Genomic DNA, 18414 nt, shown 5'->3' on the forward strand with positions numbered 1-18414 from the left:
CATGGTTTTCTACCCTTATTTCTGCTCCCTTCCTGATTTTTTTTTTTTTTTTAGAACCCAACCCCTGGATTCCCTTAGGTTTCCTTATTCGCAGTTTCCATATTCGTGCTAATTGGCAGGAACAGAACCCACAAGAATGAAGAGCGCCTCCTGTATGTAAAAAGTTACTTTCATTACCAAAGAGACTATTACAATTGATACAAAATAATTTCCAGTTACTTCTTATCTTTTCAGAAAGTCACACCCAGAGCCCTATTTATACCTTTAAAAAGTATCACTTGTTCCAATTGCTCACAGAAATTAAAGATGTATTCACCATGTATAGAGCCTGATCCTGAAGCTAGCTAGCTATCAACCATGCCAGAACCCTTTACAGAAATGATTAAAATCCTATTTTTCATTGTCCATTCGGTGTGACAGATTTTCAAATCTCAAAATCCAAAACACTTCTCTGTGAAGTAACATTATTAAAGGAGTACTCCCTTTCTTAATCGAGATATGTGATTTCTCTACAGGAAAAACTTTAGGTCATCGGGTGAATGGTTCCAAAACGTGTTTTCTCAATGGTGCCTCCAAACTGCCAGTCCTGATTTTACTTTTGTATTCTGTTATCTGAATTTGTAATGGCCTACTTGTCTGACAGACATAATATAGAAAACACAGACAAACCATGGCATAGATCACATAAGATGACTGTTAGACCAATGACAGAATCAGAAAGAGTTATAACAATATCAGTTGTGCCTATCATAATAGTATATTAAATATGTTCGGAGTGTGTTGGGATCCCCTTAGGAATTCATCACTGTTTAAAATGTCAGAACCTCATCAGTGTCGTCCTGATGCGAGGTTTTCTTCATCTCCTCCAGTCAAAGCTACAAGGTATGGGTCATGAATGGCACATCACGAAAACATCAGGAGATTTATTTGTTATTTATACAACACCAGCTACATGTGTGATCCAGGGAACAAGATGACAGTTCCCTGCCCCAAGGGGCTTACAGGCTAGATATCAAAATAAGGGAGACTGCAGGGAAAGGGGTAAACATCGGACAAACATACATCTATTTTTGTTGCACATAACTTGCCTTCTTTATGGTGAGGAGATGGGGGTGAGGGAATTGTGCTTCACGGAAGAGAGGACATTTGAAGGAAGGAGACAAAGTGGAATTATTCTAGGAAAGCGCTCCAGGCATAAGAGGCAGAAAGCGACAAAGGGCAGATTCATCTAAGGGTGCAGGATCTGTGAGGCTCTGGTGGGGACTCCAGACACAAGGGGCAGCAGGGGACAGAGTCATTTAAGGTAGCTGATCTACGAAGCTCTGAGAACATGTTCCAGGCATAGGAAGCAGCAAGGGAACATAGGAAGCTGCCTTATTGATCAATCGAGCTCAGTATTGTCTACACCAGGGATTCTCAACGTTGGGTCCCCATATATTATTGGACTTCAACTCCCATAATCCCCAACTGAAGGCCACTGGGGCTGGAGATTATGGGAACTGAAGTCCAATAACATCTGGGGACCCAATGTTGAGATTCCCTCGTCTACACAGACTGGCAGCGGCTTCTCCAAGGTTGCAGGCAGGACTTTCTCTCAGCCCTATCTTGGAGATGCTGCCAGGGAAGGAACTTGGGACCTTCTGCATGCAAGCAAGCAGGTACTCTTCCCAGAGCAGCCCCATCCCCTAAAGCAGGGATTCTTAACATTGGGTCTCCAGAAGTTATTGGACTTCAACTCCCATAATCCCCAACCAAAGGCCACTGGGGCTGGGGATTATGGGTGTTGAAGCCCAATAACATCTAAGGACCCAACGTTGAGAATCCCTGCCCTAAAGGGAATATCTTCCAGTACTCACACACAAGTAGTCTCCCATTCAAATACAAACCGGGATGGACCTTGCTTAACAAAGGGAGCAATTCATGCTCGCTACAAGACCCGCACTCCTGAAGAAAGGGCAGAGTCACTGAAGGGAGCACAAGATCTATGAGGCTCGGGGGAGGGGGGGGCTCCGGAAATAAGGGGCAGCAGGGGCATATAATGGAGCAGATCCATGAAGCTCTGTTGCAGGCACAGGGAGCAACAAGGGAGAATGGGCAAAGTCACTGAAGGGAGAACAAGATCTATGGCGCTGTGGATGGGGCTCCGGTCATAAGGGGAAGCAAGGGAGAAAAGGGCAGTGAGGCTCTGTGATCTGTGAGGTTCATTTGCTTGTGGGATCAGTACACCTTCAGATGGCTGCAGGCGGTGGAGCTGGAGGAGTCAAGGCCAAAAGGAAGGATACAATAGCAAATGGGTCAGGCAAAGGGGCAAGGCCATGGGGCAGGGGACCCCGGAAGACAAGGACAGGTTTAACTAGACATTACATAGGGAAGCCTGTAATGGTCTCTGGGTTTCGGTGGTAGCCTGTTTGCTTTACAGCTCCAAAAGACGCCACCGGACCCCACCAAGGCATGGTCTCACCCCGCAGCAGAGAGAGGAAGGGGGATTCACAAATGGCTGTGTGGCCTGGACCATTGCAGGTGGCAAGCAGAGGGGTGCCATGCTTGGGGAGGGACCACAGCTCCATTACCCATCAGAGTAGACAATACAGAGCTGGATATACTGATCGTCTGGCTCCGTGGAAGGCAGCTTCCGAGGGTCATCAGGAGCATCCATAGCTCCGTGGCAGAGCACCTCCTTTACCTGCAGGAGGTCCCAGGTTCAATCCCTGGCAGCATCTCCAACTACGACCGGGGAAGTCCCCAAAGTGGAAACCGTGGGAAGCTGCTGCAAGTCCGTGCAGACAATACCAAGCGAGATGGACCAAGGGCCTGACTCAATCGAAAGCACCTGCCTATGCAACCCCATGTGAGAAACTCCCTGAAAGCAAAAGCACAGGAGCAAGCGAACTAGCACCCAGAAAGAAAGTTTCCAGCCTGGTCTGGTCCCTGTAGTGCAAGTAATCGTCATTATTTTTCCGGGGGGGGGGAGAGGGGAAAAGAATGCGAGAGCCGTTTCCCACTGTGCTGACCTCCACACAGTACTGCACGGGATGGCCCTTTAAGAGAGATGGGCGTGGGGACGGGGTCTCTTAAGAGCTCTTCCAGGAAAGTGCTGGGAAGGGCTACAGTGTGCAGAGAACTCTGCTTTGGCCCAAGCTTCACACAGCTCCAACAAACCGTTAATCAGGGGGTTGATGTGGGGGGGGGGCTACCCCTGGTCCCCGGGCCTTACACTGAAGAGCACTGTTGTAGCGCTCAGCATATTTATCCAAATCCAAGACATGTGTTTTCCAAGTTCTTTCATGTTAGAAATCGGGGGGGGGGGTTCATCTTAAATCCAGAGCCCTCTTCCTTTCACATAAGTGAGGGTATAACCTGTACTTAACCTCACTTCTAAGGAGCTCGTGTTAAAGTTAGAGGGCCCAACCTTGCAGCTGCCGGCACATCCCCGAGTCCCCAAGACTTGCGGCTCAGGCGGGGAGTGTAGGAGGTGAAGTGGGCGGTGAAATTTGGGTCACACTGTCAGTGTTGGGCCAGGACCCAGGCTCAGAACCACCACCCCAAACCAGAAACCGTCCCGGCCTGAAAAACTCATTCCTGGCTAGTATTTTTAAAGGGATCATCCTTTCTTCCAGAACATGACATCTCCAGAATTACATAATAGACATCTGGTACATCTGTTGGTGACCTCCAGACTTGACTTCTGTAATGTGCTCTACATGGGGCTCCCTTTGTACATAGTCCAGAAACTTCAGTTGGTTCAGAACGTGGCAGCCAGGTTGGTCTCTGGGTCATCTCGGAGAGACAATGTTATGCCTTTAGTGATGGCTGCCAATAGGTTTCCGGAGAAAATACAAAGTGCTAGTTATAACTTTCAAAGCCCTAAACGGCTTAGGCCTTGGGTATCTAAGAGAGCATCTTCTTCGTTATGAGCCCCACCGGCCGCTGAGGTCACTTGAGGAGGTCTGTCTCCAGTTGCCCCCAACTCTGCCCTGTTGGTTGTGGAATGCGCTCCCTGCTGAGATACGATCCTCCCCATCTCTGGCAATTTTCAAAAAACATCTGAAAACCCATCTTTTCACCCAAGCTTTCTCACCTTCCTAAATTTGGGGGTTTTAATATCTGGTTTATTTTAAAATTCAAAACCCGATTTCGGGATTTTAATCACTGTAATTGTTTAATTGTTGTTTTAAAATGTTTTTAAATTGTTAATTATTATATGGTTTTTTAATTTGTTTTAGCTCTTTACTGTTTTAGTGGTTTGTTTTAATTGTAAACCACCCTGAGCCATTTTGGAAGGGCGGTATATAAATCAAATAAATAAAATAATACTAATAATAATAGAGACCTTTCATCTCGGGATATAGGAGGGTGGGGTGAGTATGCGGACATCTCATCTAATTCAATTAACATAGCAGGAACAGCCTCAAGGGACCACTGCTCTCCAAACTCAACTGGTCAGGTTACATCATCTTGTATTTGAGGAAATGTGGTATTTTCTCCTTGCAGGGAGGGGTTTTTCCTTTGAATGCAGGGAAGCATCCAAAACCTCCACCTAGAGTCTGGAGGGAGACTGTCCACACAACCACCCCAGGATTCAGTCGCCTCATTGCGCTGAATATATAGGCCAAGGCTCAGCATGCTTCTTTCTCTCTCTCTCTCTCTCTCTCATTACCAAATTAGATTTACCTTAATTTGTCATGAAAGGTGGCGAAGTTGTCTGGAAAAACTCTTCTTCCCTGCTCCAGCTGTTTGGCAGGCCTGACTGCAGTTGCCAGAGAAATACGGGTGGGGGGTGGGATTTGCACTCTGTGCATGCCTGGCTGAGCTGACACCCAATCTGATCCTCACAAGGTGCTCTGTTGAAATAACAACTCCAGATGGTGATGCCCTCCGATTGCAAGGCTCTTTCGCTGGACCGGAGGGCTGGCGTCGTCTTACTGCACTCAGGCACTGGTGTAATTATAAAACTTGCGTATGACCCAGTCCCTCTGGTATGGAAACCAGTCTCGAATCTGGCACAGCCACCAAGTGCTCCAGGGGTAGAAGATCTCCATGGCCCGGGTGGCTCCCCCTTTCACAATGGCCAAGGCAGCTTCCGATGCCGGGGCTGCTGTCATGGTCGTCACGCCCCTGGAAGGGAACAAGTCTTCTCATTATCACCTGCTTGATGGAGTCAGATAGCTAAGCCCCTGCCCCAAGGAGGTTACAGTCCACAAACCAACCATGCAAGAAGGCAGAAAGTGTGCTTCGTGCCTACAACTTCTATCTCCTTATAAGACGAGGCTACACCATCTGGGGCTTTTTAGTTTAGAGAAGAGAAGGTTTATAAAATTATGCAAGGTATGGAAAGAGTGGAGAGAGAGAGAGAGAAATGTTTCTTCTTTTCCCAGAACACTACAACTAGGGGTCATCCCATGAAACTGAATTTTAATTTATTTATTTTATTTAACGTATTTTTATATGGCCCAAAACCTACGTCTCTGGGCGGTTTACAACAAAACAAAAACAAAAAAAGTAAGAGATTAGTTAAAACAAAGAAACAAAATGTTTAAAACATTACAACAATTTAAAAATTTTAAAGTAATATTTTAAAACAGCGTTAAAACCATATTAATTAAAAGCCTGGGTGAACAGATGTGTCTTTAAAGGCTTTTTAAAAGCTGTCACAGATGGAAAGGCTCTTATTTCAGTAGACTGCCAAGCAATTTAGGACCAACAAAAGGAAGTGGTTTTTTCCCCCACTCAGCGCATAATTAAATTGATGGAATTCTCTGCCATGGGATGTGATAGCATTAGCCACTAGTCTGCATGGGTTTAAAAGGGGCTTAGACAAAAACATGGAGGATGAGTCCATCCATGGCTGCTAGTGTGGTGGCTATATACCACCAGGTTCAGAGGCAAGATGCCTCTAAATACCAGTTGCAAGGGAGCAGAAACAAGGGATGGGGGGGAGTGCATAGGCCTTCATCTCTTGCCCAGAGAGTGGCTCCATCCCCTGAGGGGGATATCTTACAGTGCAGATACTTCTAGTCTCCCATCCCCATGCAACCAGGATGGACCCTGCTTAGCTAAGGGGAAAAGTCATGCTTGCTACCACAAGACCAGTGTTCCAGGGTTTTTCTCCACCCTTCTACAAGAGCTGGTCTTGTAACCCAAAAATTAAGAGGGGGGCACACCAGCAACAAAGGCTTATTATTAGCTTAAAAGAGAAAGGTGTGCAATAAGAACAACTGTCTCTTCATAAAGCAGATTGCAAGAGAGAGGTGTTTCTCACTAACCAGGCAACTCAGATTCAAGGCATAAAGTAAAGGAAAATAACTTCCCTCACGCGTCTAACTGAGTCCCTATCTCATTACTCACAGGCAGGGATTTTGGCCTCCCATTTCCCCCCCGGCAGCTTCTCGGCCAGCTGCTTCCTCAGGACACTCCTGGGACAGAACTAAAAAAAGAAGCTCTCTCTTCTCCTGCTGGTGGCTGTGCATGTAGTTCCTGCCCAGTCCTCTGGACTGGTCCTTCTGTCTTGATTTTCCCAGGCCTTCTCGCTTATTAGGAAAGGCCCACCCTCCCAGCTCATCACTACAGGGATGCTATCTATCTATCTATCTATCTATTACATTTATATACCGCCCAAAACGCAAGTTCTCTGGGCAGTTTACAGGACAATAAAAACAGCCAATAAAAGATTAAAACATTTCAACAATTAAAATTAAAAGTTAAAATGATTCAAACACAATTAAAACAGTATCTAATTAAAAGCCTGGATAAACCAATGCGTCTTGACTGCCCTTTTAAAAATTGTAAGAGATGAGGAGGCTCTTATTTCAGCAGGGAGTGTGTTCCAAAGCCTCGGGGCAGCAATGGAGAAGGCCCATTGCACTGAGCGGGGGGGAGGGGGGGAGTTAGACTAGATGGCCTCTGGGTACACCGATTGTAGGATTCTTTAAAATGAACGGAAACTAACTGGAATGGGTTCAGAAGATGGTGAGGGGTCTTTTAAAAATTGTAAGAGATGAGGAGGCTCTTATTTCAGCAGGGAGTGTGTTCCAAAGCCTCGGGGCAGCAATGGAGAAGGCCCATTGCACTGAGCGGGGGGGGGGAGTTAGACTAGATGGCCTCTGGGTACACCGATTGTAGGATTCTTTAAAATGAACGGAAACGAATTGGAATGGGTTCAGAAGATGGTGAGGGGTCTGAAAAATAAGCCCTATGATGAAAGGTTGGAAGGAAGTGGGTTTGGTTAACCTGAAGAAGAGAAGACCGAGGCAGACAGGATAGCATCTTCAGATCTCTGAAGAGCTGTCATATAGAGGGCAGGGACTAGGAAAGACATGCTCTCTGCTGCCCTGGACCTTAAGGCTTAAGTTCCAGGAGGAACTTATTCTGGTTGACCATTAAGTGAAACATCTTAGCAGTAAATGCAGTTCGATGATGGAACTGATGATCTAGATGGGTGGTGGGCTCTCCCTCACTGAAGGTCTTCAAGCCACAGCCATCCACTGGGCATGCTCTAGAGCAGGGATTCTGAACATTGGGACCCCAGACATTATTGGACTTCAACTCCCATAATCCTCAGCTAAAGGCCACTGGGGCTAGGGATTATGGGAGTTGAAGTCCAATAACATCTGGGGACCCAACGTTGAGAATCCCTGCTCTAGATCATCACAGAACGTTAGAGTTGGAAGGACCCTGGAGTTCATGTAGTGCAACCCCCCGCATTCAGCGCAGGAAACTGCTACAGCATCCTGGACAAAGTACAGCTCAGTCTCTGCTTGAAAACGTCCAGCGAAGAAGAGCCTGCCACTGCAAGAGGTCTGGATTTCCTCCAAGGAGCAGAGGGGTGGATTAGGTGGCCTTCAAGACCCCTCTATGATTTTTTGAATTAACGGCAGCCACACCAAAGCACAACTACCCACCACTGGGCACAAGTGGGCTTGAATCAGGGGTCTCATTTATGATGGAGATCCTGAAGTCATGCTAAGTTAGGGCTACCCATGCTGCTCCCTAAGATGAGGACAGAAGTTTGGATCTCCCAGACCTTTAAACGGGTTATGGGTCATCTCAGCCACACCCACCTTACTTTCGTCAAAGCCGACTCTGTGTCAATGAGGCCGAGGACACAGAGGGTAACGCTTACGTCTTTCTTCTGCATGTTGAGCTCTTGCCGCAAGGATCCGAAGAAGCCCTCCAGGGCAAACTTGGTTGCGGAGTAAGAGGTCGTGAAGGGGGTCGCTAGTCTCCCTGAAATGAGATTTCTTTACTTCTCTTAAAAAGCAAGCCATCCATTTAGTACAGGACTGCACAACCTCAACCCTCCAGCTGCTCTTGGACTACAATTCCCATCATCCCTGACTACTGGCCACTGTGGCTGAGGATAATGGGAGTTGTAGTCTGAGAACAGCTGGCGGGCCAAAGTTGTGTAGCTGGGGTGGTTGTGATCTTTGACAAGGTCTGCACCCCTGGGGATGGAAAAGTGTTGATAGCATTGGAAGGCTTTCAGCTTTCAGGGTGTTATCATACATCTTTAAGGGGGCAGTCGTTGTCAAAAATCACTATGAGCATTTGTCCACCAAGATTGCACCATCGATGGCCAAAATTTGCAGGGCTGGCTCATGGACCAGTTGAGGTTAGTCCTTTTCCTCCTGCGGGGCTTGAGAAGCAGCCACTCACATGGTCGCCTTTGGCGAGTTAAGAGTGGGCTCCAGGTGACCAAAATGGATCATTTTTACCACGTTGTTTAAATTCCAGCAGGAATTCCGCATTTTTGGATTGTCAGAACGGATTTGGCACATACACCCTAAACTGAGGAGGCGGCTGGGCAGAAATAAGGAAACATGAAAAATAAACCTACCATTGCAATGCTTTTAAAAACAGAAAAGAAAAGAAAAATATTTGTCTTGATTTTTAAAAAGTGATTGCACAGTCACAGAAAGTGGTGTTTTTTAAATTAGGTTGCCTTTGGGAATGAGGGGGAAATAGTTCATTTTTCAACATACTTGTTAAGGTTTGGGTTTTTTGATGTTGCTATTTTAACTGCAAAGACATAGAAAAGGGAGCAGGGAAACCTCCCTACCTGCTTTTCAAAATGTGGAAATATCCACACGAAACAATGTTTTTGCACGTTTGGGGTGAAACCTATCTCGGAGAGCGGAACCTCAACGTCCTGGTTGAAATTCACCAGAGGCAGATTCCGTCAGCATTCCCAGTTGAAAATATGTGGTGAAAGCTCAGCAGTTTACAAGCTACCTTCTCAGGACGAGGACCCATCTTTTACTTGCTAATGTGTGAAGTCCCATATATACTGATCTTGTCTACAGATACATAACCATCAGAATCAAGACATGTCAACTGCATCTTTTTCTTAATTGGGAAGAGTGTATCTCTTGCTCAGACAACGGCTTCTAAAAGGTCCAACCAAGATAAGCCAGGGGAACTGCATTTCTACTGCGTTCCTTTTGAGACAGAAACTCCCTTGCCCAGAGAGCCCGGGCCACAATCGGGGAAAGAGGGTGGGCAGTCACACTGCATGCTGGGAAATGTAGTCTTCACACACGCCCCAAAAGGAACATGCCACTCACCTGCAAGGGAAGAGACCACAATGATAGCCCCTTTCCTCTCAATCAGTGTAGGGAGAGCTGCTGAGGCAATGGCCACATAACTAAGGAAATTCACCTGGAAGCAGGGAATAACAAGAGATAGGGAAGTTTTTGGAGGAAGCAAGAAAAAGCATATTTACACTGTAATTACATATGTCATAAACTCTTGCAGCGGATTCCTGGAGCAAGCAGTGGGGCGGACTAGAAGACCCTCCATAGTCCCTTCCATTTTTAAATTCTATAATTTGTCAATATCAGTTCAGGTGCAAGAGGGGTGTGTGTGTGTGTGTGTGTGTGTGTGTGTGTGTGTGTGTGTGTGTGTGTGTTTCGAACCAGGGTCTCCAAATCATAGATACACAGGAAGCTGCTTTATCCTGGGTCCGAATCTCAATCCATCTAGCTCAGAACTGTCAACACTGACTGGCAGCAGCATTCCAGGGTTTCAGGCAAGGGTCTTTTCCCAGGCCTACCTAGAGGTGCTGCCAAGAACTGACCCTGGGACCTTCTGCGTGCAATACAGATGCTCCACCATGGAGCTACAGCGCCATCCCTTCTGCCACCCGAGCTCTGCTCTCCGCAAGCCAGGCAGATTCGGCTATGTGGATCAAGGGCGCCCTCTAGGCTGCAGTACCCAGCTAAATACTGTCAGCTGACACACCCCACCTGAGTAGGGTCAGCTGACCCGGCAAGCCAATGAGGACGCAGCAAGCCCTATAAAAACGTCTGCTTCCAAGCCAGACATCCAGTCCAAGCTTACTCCCCCTTTCTGCCTCCATCCTCAACCATGTGCTCCGTCTCTGGCCTGCTGCTGCTTGACTGGCACCAGACCCCAGCCACCTTACTGCTGTGTCTTCTCCTTCTGGCCCTCTGCCCCACACCTGCCTGCCAAGCCCCTAACCCAGCCCCACATACCTCCATCAGCCAGCGTGTGTGGTTCACGTCTCCACCCCACATTTCGAAAGGGGACCAGCCAATGTGGTTGAGAACCACATAATCCAGACCCCCTAGATACAGAAGAGACAGATGAAGGTTATTCATACGTGCAGTTCTCAAGCCACTCACCACCTACAGAGACCTTCAAGTTGGCCTACGTAAAAAGCCCACAGTATAAAACTCCCTGCCACCAAGTCACCAGTTCATAAGGGCCACGACGGCCTACTCTGACCGGCAGCAGCTCTACAGGGCTTCATATAGGCGTCTTTCCTAGCCCAGCCTGGACATGCTGCCAGGAACTGAACCTATGGCCTTCTGCATGCAAAGCAGATGCTCTTCCACTCAGCTATATAAAGGGTATATAGCTGCTGAGTCAAACCCTTTATCTATCTCGCTCAGTGTTGTCTACCCGGACTGGCAGCAGCTCTCCAGGGTCTCAGACAGGCATTTCTCCTACCCTTTACATGTAGAAGATCCCAAGCTCAATCGCTGGCATTCCTAGGTAGGGCTGGGAACGACCTCCACTTCAAAGCCCTGGAGAGATGCTGCCAGTCAGAGTAGGCCACAGTGGGCCAGAGGGTTCTGCCTCAGCATGCATTTGTCAGGATCATCCATAGCTCAATGGCAGAACATCTGCTCTGCATGTACAAGGCCCTGGCATCTCCAGGTAGGGATGGGAAAGACTGTCTGAAATTTTATTTATTTTTTCATTCATTCATTCATTTCAACTGTTTTGTTATATTTGTGAACCGCCCTGAGCTATTCTGTAAAGTCGGTCTAGAAATCGAACAAATAAATAAAATAACATAAAATAAAATAAAATATGTTTATAATGCCTGATATGTAAATCTCTAGGCGGTGTACAAAACTTAAAATATTTAAGAGTCCCAAAATTAAAATACATGACAATAAAAACAGTAGAATAAAATTATTATTTTTTTAAAAGTATCTAATATTATTAAAATTAATTCTAATTAAAAGCCTGAGAAAACACGAGAATCTTGAGGTTCTTCCTGAAAACAAACAGAAAAGAAGCAGGGAGCATATTCTAACTAAAGCCCTGGGGCAGTCACAGAGAAAGCCCGGTCTTGGGTCGCCACCAAACGGGCCAGTGGCCACCATAACCAGACCTCTTCAGAACATCGTAACAGGCAGCAGGGATTATGACAAAGGAGGCGCTCTCTTAAATAGCCTGGGCCCAAGCCGCTAAGGGCTTTATAGGTAATAACCAGAACTTTGTATTTCACCCAGAAACATATCAGCAGCCAGTGCAGTTCTTTTAAAACCGGTGTTATGTGGTCCCCTCACGCTGTCCCGGAGACCAATCTGGCTGGCGCATTCTGTACTAATTGTAGTTTCCGGATCATGTACAAAGGCAGCCCCACATAGAGAGCATTACAGTAGTCAAGCCTGGAGGTTACCAGCATATGTACCACTGTTTTTAGGTCATTCACCTCTAGAAATGGACATAGTAGCTGATGTATCAGCCAAAGCTCATTAAAAGCGCTCCTGGCCACCACCTCTCTCTGAATCCCAGAGTGTTGCTGGAAAGCACCATCTTACAACCTCTCCAGGTCTAGAACAGGCAACACTACCAAGTTGCACCTGGAACACAATGGTTCCTTGGCATATCCCCACCTCCATGACACCCAAGGGGGCAGGGCAACCGAACAGAGGACAGCCATCTTTATTTCAAAGCGATTGCCATGGGGCATATGCAAAACACTCGTTCTACTCACCAAGTTCCCCATTCTGTCCCCTTTCCACTGACAAAACTCAACTGTATGCTCCCCGGGGCAGGGAACCTCCTTTCTTTTTCTTTGCTTATTACTACTCTAAAATGACACGATCCGTTCCCATCAGCAGCGCTGGGACAGACAGGAAGGACGACAACTAACCCAGGCTCTGCAGTGCAAACTGGACCAGTTTTTCAGGCTCCTGGGGGGAAGCCATATCTGCGGGGAAATAAACGGCTTTCTTGGCACCCAGCTTCAGACATTTCTCCGTCACCTTGGGGAAAACAAAAAGACAAGTTATTTCTAGGATGATTTTGGCTTTGAAAAAAGCCTCCTAGTGGCTTCCTTCTTTCCACCCCCATCAGGCTTACTTTCTGCAGCACAGCCTCCCTCCGGGCCGTCAGGACAAGCTCGGCCCCGAATCGTGCATAATGATAAGCCATCTGCTCCCCGATCCCATCGCTGGCACCGGTCACAAGAACACGGGCACCGGAGAGACTCTCTGGGTGGAGGAGAAAGAGAGAAAAAGAAATGGCCAGCCAGTAGGAAACCTTGGGAGGGCATAACAGATTGAGGCGGCTGAATTTTAAACCATTGCATGGTAGTAAATGTCTTTGCAGGCTTCTTTTTGCTCTACTATCCCTTGAGGTCCCTGCCTGAGGTAGATTCTTTCTGCAACTACCACTCCAAAGCATCCTGCATCTCTTAAACATGCTCTCTCCCCTCGTTGCCCCTTAGGCCTAGCATTCCATATTTGTCTTGCCTCCTTAAAGAACTCCGCCCCTTCTCCCTTGCTCTCCATTATGCCTGGAACCCCTTCCCAGAGCCCCACCGATCTTCAGCTCCCTTAACTATCATTTCTCTCATGTGGCCAGAGCTACAATGACAACAGATCCACAGCAGTATGTTTGGGGTTCCGTCTAAAATAATTATCTCATCCTCCCTCCTTTGGTCTTGCTGAATGTTTTAGTTTTCACAAGTTGTATTCTCATCCCCGGAATCTGTGGAGAGTTTTTGTTTTGGTCTGTTCAGACTGGCTGGGATTTTTCTCTTCTCTTGGAGAAGGAAGTTTTATTGGAATTTTACTGAAGTGGTTTATTTATTTAGTTATTCATTCATTCGATTTCTATACCGCCCTTCCAAAAATGGCTCAGGGCAGTTTACACAGAGAAATAATAAATAAATAGATGGAACACTGTCCCCAAAGGGCTCACAATCTAAAAAAATCTGGTTTGCAGCCAATCTCCCTCTATCAGCATTATACCAGGCTGGAGTTTGGAATAATTAAAGCAGTCAGCGACAAGCTTCCAAAATGGGTAAGAAATGCCCAAGATCACCTCCCAGGTTACAGAAAATGCAACAATCAGAGAAACAGACTAGAATTGACAGTTTGCTATGCCTAAAGGAGAAGGTTTGCAATTTAATTACCCTTGCTTCACCAAACAAATTTGATGTATTGGAGATGGAGACCGCAAAGGTTTCCACTCAGCCAACTTTAACATCCCAGGCAGAGGAAGAGGGGGCGAGGTGTGAAGGGGTTTGAAATTTTAAGACTGGTACACCTCAGATGGAGAACCCCCAGCTGAAGATGGTGGAACAGGGTATACAGAACTGCTCTCCGGTTAGAGGAGCACACTCGTCTGACGGCAAGAACAGTTTGGTCAAATTGTGAACAATTATCATTAGTGTCATCTAAATTAGAGTATATTAAGATGGCCTTTGAACAGTTTATAAAGAAGCGTTTATAAAGGAGCTTATAAAGGAACCATTTATAAAGGAGAGCTGGTCTTATGGTAGCAAGCATGACTTGTCCCCTTTGCTAAGCAGAGCCCATCCTTGTTGCTTATGAATGGGAGACTACATGTGTGAGCATTGTAAGATATTTCCCCTTAAAGCGTGGAGCCACTCTGGGAAAAGCATCAAGGTTCCAAGTTCCTTCCCTGGCAGCATCTCCAAGATAGGGCTGAGAGAGATTCCTGCCTGCAACCTTGGAGAAGCCGCTGCCAGTCTGTGAAGACAATACTGAGCTAGATGGACCAAGGGTCTGACTTAGTAGATGGTAGCTTCTGATGTTCCTATCCAGAGTACTATTCTGTGCCTGCTGCAAGTAGCCTGTAATTTAGTAAATCAAAATTATTCACCCCCACTCAAGGCTCCTGTTGTATGACACCTACAAAGAAATCCGCTCCTCCTTTTCTGAGGTTAACAGAAGCAGATGGCATTGTAGAAAAGATATTTGTCACTCAAGTCAGTTCCTAAGGACAGACTTTGGGCACATTGATCTGAAAGACTGGGAAAGATTTTTATTTGTTTTACAAGACACGTGGGCTACAGATAAAGTGTAGCTGGATGGTTTCTGTGCTGTCTGCTCAAATGCATCCCCTAGCATTCAATAAGGTAGACCCAAAGTGGATGTGTGTACACTAATAGCTACTGGGATGCAAGTTAGCTGGTTGCTGCTTCACACGTCTGGAAGCTGGCTGGTTTACTCCTTGTTGCATTTTAGGGAGGTTAAAATTTTGTTAATTAATCTCTAATTCCCCCCCGCCCACCACCCCCACTATGCACTTATCAGTTAATTAGGCCACGGTCGATTAGGCTGAGAAGTTCTGTCAGGAACTGTTTGGAACACCATCCCAAAGTTTATATACTGATCAGAGGGGACCCTTTGGGAGTGTGAGCCCTCTGGGGACAGGGAGCCATCTTTATCTATCTATCTCTCATAAGAACATAAGAACAGCCCTGCTGGATCAGGCCCAAGGAGGCCCATCTAGTCCAGCATCCTGTTTCACATAGTGGCCCACCAGATGCCGCTGGAAGCCACAGGCAGGAGTTGAGGGCATGCCCTCTCTCCTACTGTTACTTCCCTGCAACTGGTACTCAGAGGCATCCTGCAACCTTGTCTTCACAGACTGGCAGCAGCTTCTCCAAGGTTGCAGGCAGGAATCTCTCTTAGCCCTATCTTGGAGAAGTCAGGGAGGGAACTTGAAACCTTCTGCTCTTCCCAGAGTGGCTTCATTCCCTGAGGGGAATATCTTGCAGTGCTCACACATCAAGCCTCCCATTAATATGCAACCAGGGAAGACCCTGCTTAGCTATGGGGACAAGTCATGCTTGCTACCACAAGACCAGCTCTCCTCTCCTTACCATGGGATGGCCTCTGATTCTGGTGTGATGTGAGAGGGAAAAGAATTTCTCTCTATCCACTTGCTCCACACCATGCATGATTTTATGGACCTCTATCATGTCTCCCCGCAGTCATCTTTTTTCTAAGCTAAATAGCCCCAGGTGTTGTAGCCTTGCCTCATAAGGAAGGTGCTCCAGCCCCCTGATCATCTGGGTTGCCCTCTTCTGCACCTTTCCCAGTTCTACAATGTCCTTTTTTAGATGTGGTGACCAGAATTGTACGCAGTACTCCAGGTGTGGACGCACCATCGATTTGTATAAGGGCATTATAATATTAGCAGTTTTATTTTCAATCCCCTTCCTAATGATCCCTAGCATGGAATTGGCCTTTTTCACAGCTGCCACACATTGAGTCAACACTTTCAACCAGCTGTCCACCACGACCCCAAGATCCCTCTCCTGGTCAGTCACTGACAGCATGTACTTGAAGTTGATGTTCTTCGTCCCAATGTGCATCACTTTACAAAGGTTTTGACCCTTTGACCAGCTGGCACAGGCTCCTGTCTGCTCTTCATGTGGTTCTGCTTTGTCCCCTTCTGTTTTATCTTAATCCTTTGCACCCTCACACTTTGAAGGATGGCATTTGCCAAACTGGATACTGTCCAGCTCCCGCCGGCTATTCCCCAGGCATCATTTTAAAAGCTGCTCTGCAACCTTTTTCATTTTAAGCGCCAGCAGTCTGGTTCCATCTTGGTTCAAGTACAGCCTGTCCCTTTTGTACAGGCCTTGCTTGCCCCGAAATGTATCCCAGTGCCTAACAAATCTAAACCCCTCCTCCCTTATCCCATGACTGATCAGTTTTCCCAAGAGTCTTGGACAAGGCACTTTGTCAACAGCTTTTCGCAAGTCAACGCAGCATTAAAACAGGCTCAGACTGGCCCACAGGGCGTATTCTCGGTGCGCCCCACCCGCCTAGCGCCCCATCTCCCACCTCAATTACGTGTTCTGCTCAAAACACGGCACCCTCCCCACATACATTCCACCGCCCTCTCAGTGTCCCCAGTCCGGCCCTCCATTAAAACATGAAGTAAAACACATGAAATCACAACACACCAATAAATAAATAAATAAATAACCAATTTGAAAAGTTTTTTAAAGTCAGTTTTAAAAATCAAAAGACCTTTTAAGTTCAATTTTTAAAACTGGATTTAAAAGAAACACCTTTGAATTGTTACCTAACATCTAAAATAACCAAGTGATGAAGCCAGGCGAACCTCACTGGGGAGGTTATTCCATAAATATTTAGGCAGTTCTAATGAACTGCTATACTAAGACAACAGTGCACGTTTGCTTGCCCCAAAGAAAACAACCTGTCAACACTCTGCAATAAATTAATTTTCTAAGCATCAGTTTGTCAGTTGCTTTAAGAGGGGTTTGGATGACTTCATAGAGAAGAGGTCTATCAATGGCTACTAGTCGGAGGGCTGTGGGCCACCTCCAGCCTCAAGGGCAGGGTGCCTCTGAGTACCAGTTGCAGGGGAGTCACAGCAGGAGAGTGGGCATGCCCCTTTCAACTCCTGCCTGTGGCTTCCAGCGGCATCTGGTTGGCCACTTTGTGAAACAGGATGCTGGACTAGATGGGCCTTGGGCCTGATCCAGCAAGGCTGTTCTTATGTTCTTAGTGTCTCTGTATCGTTTTTGTTTTCCCCCCCACCTCCTTCCCTCCTGGCACTGCTTCCCTCACCTACCTGGCTCAAAAGTGTCTCTCCAGAAGAATGCCACCAAAGCAGCTCCGAGAGCAAGGATGAAAAGAAACGGACCCACAATCTTCATCTTTGCCCCCTCAGAAAAGCGCAGCACCAAGCAGAAGGCTGCTGAAGGTGCAAGCCCGTAACTAGAAGAGCGAGGAGCTAGCTGGAGACCTCAGCGCACAGTGGTGGTGGTTTCACACCCTCTCCACGTCCTGCAGAGAAACAGAGCAAAGTTCCTCTTAGTTTAGATTTTTTTAATCAGCACTGCCTTGCAAAGCATTGTGGGGGAACTGATCTTGGCAGCCTGCCATGAGGACTAGCAACTTGGCCTTTTAAAAAAAAAGCTAGAAAGCAGAGATTTTCGGCAGGCTGACTTTCCTGGCCAAAGAAAAAAATATCAACATTAACCTGCACAGTTTCAGATCTGTCTCTCCAACACTTGCTTAGCTTTCTTCTCCCTTTCTCAGAGCTGTTATTTACATAACCACCCAATCCATCAGATGACCACACACACACACTGCCAGCCACCACACCCCAAAGCTCACGGAACCTGATCTGTCGATTTCCAAGTTTGCAAAATAAATACAAGCAAGAGATTAAAGCAAGCTTGCGCGCGGGGGGGGGGGGGGGTCAAAATGAGAGCTTACTACAATAAGGCAGGAAAGTTCAAAAGTCACTACGTGAGCTAGAAGAAGTTGGATATAGATATTCGTTTGTTTGTTTGTTTGTTTGTTTGTTTGTTTGTTTGTTTTATATCGCCTGATATGTACATCCCTAGATATAGAGATACAGGATTTTTTTTTAAAAAGAAAGAAAAATATATTTGCAATATCAAGATGTGATCGAACGGTTTCTAAAGTGTGGGCGAGATCCAGAGTAAAAATACTTTTTGCGTCGCATTGATTTTAACAGACGCGTGCTCGACCCTCTCGCATTGGGAACGACGGTGCCAATAGAAATAAAGCACACTTGTCAAATGAAAGCAAAGCAAATACCCCACTTCCAAAACAAAAAGCATGCACGCACACCTAGCAAGCTCCTTCGTGCACCCTCCCCGTCCCCGTACCAGGCACGAGAGCGCTGAGCGCTCTTGCGAATGAGAGCTTAAAGACCGTCGCCGAAACCAGGAGGTACAGCCATAGAGTTAGACGGGTAGAGCAGGTATTCGTGGGAAGGCATGTGATCAGACTGGCGCATGCTCAGAGCGCTTCAACAAGTCCTTACAGGACGCCATGACAGCTACCGTGGCAAAACGTTCCTCAGTTTATAGCTGGGAGAAGAAGAAGAAGT

General features: G+C 46.7%; 1 protein-coding gene across 3 annotated transcripts; it reads right to left on the reverse strand.

The window, feature by feature from the left end:
* Positions 1-908: 908 nt before the first annotated feature.
* On the reverse strand, positions 909-18292 carry HSD11B1L (hydroxysteroid 11-beta dehydrogenase 1 like). 3 transcript variants are annotated; one of them, XM_053292607.1, is made up of 8 exons: positions 18191-18292; positions 17122-17336; positions 12619-12749; positions 12410-12521; positions 10491-10582; positions 9561-9654; positions 8058-8223; positions 909-5115 (listed from the first exon to the last, which is right to left on the reverse strand). In XM_053292607.1, the coding sequence occupies exons 2-8, from the start codon at positions 17204-17206 to the stop codon at positions 4929-4931; spliced, it is 867 nt and encodes a 288-aa protein (XP_053148582.1). In that variant the 5' UTR covers positions 17207-17336; positions 18191-18292; the 3' UTR covers positions 909-4928. The 3 variants fall into 3 exon arrangements, with proteins under 3 accessions (XP_053148582.1, XP_053148583.1, XP_053148584.1); XM_053292608.1 differs by having other exon boundaries at positions 18153-18238; XM_053292609.1 differs by lacking the exon at positions 18191-18292 and adding an exon at positions 17533-17615.
* Positions 18293-18414: the final 122 nt, after the last annotated feature.

Source organism: Hemicordylus capensis, chromosome 2 (genome assembly GCF_027244095.1).
Source record: "Hemicordylus capensis ecotype Gifberg chromosome 2, rHemCap1.1.pri, whole genome shotgun sequence".
NCBI lineage: Eukaryota > Metazoa > Chordata > Lepidosauria > Squamata > Cordylidae > Hemicordylus > Hemicordylus capensis.

Coding starts and splice junctions, on each gene's coding strand:
- HSD11B1L (XM_053292607.1), bottom strand. CDS start 17,206: ATGAAGATTGTGGGTCCGTTTCTTTTCATCCTTGCTCTCGGAGCTGCT. Junction 10,583..12,409: donor GTTTGCACTGCAGAGCCTGG/GTTAGTTGTCGT, acceptor TTCTGTATCTAG/GGGGTCTGGATTATGTGGTT. Junction 8,224..9,560: donor TGTGGTCTCTTCCCTTGCAG/GTGAGTGGCATG, acceptor ATCTCATTTCAG/GGAGACTAGCGACCCCCTTC.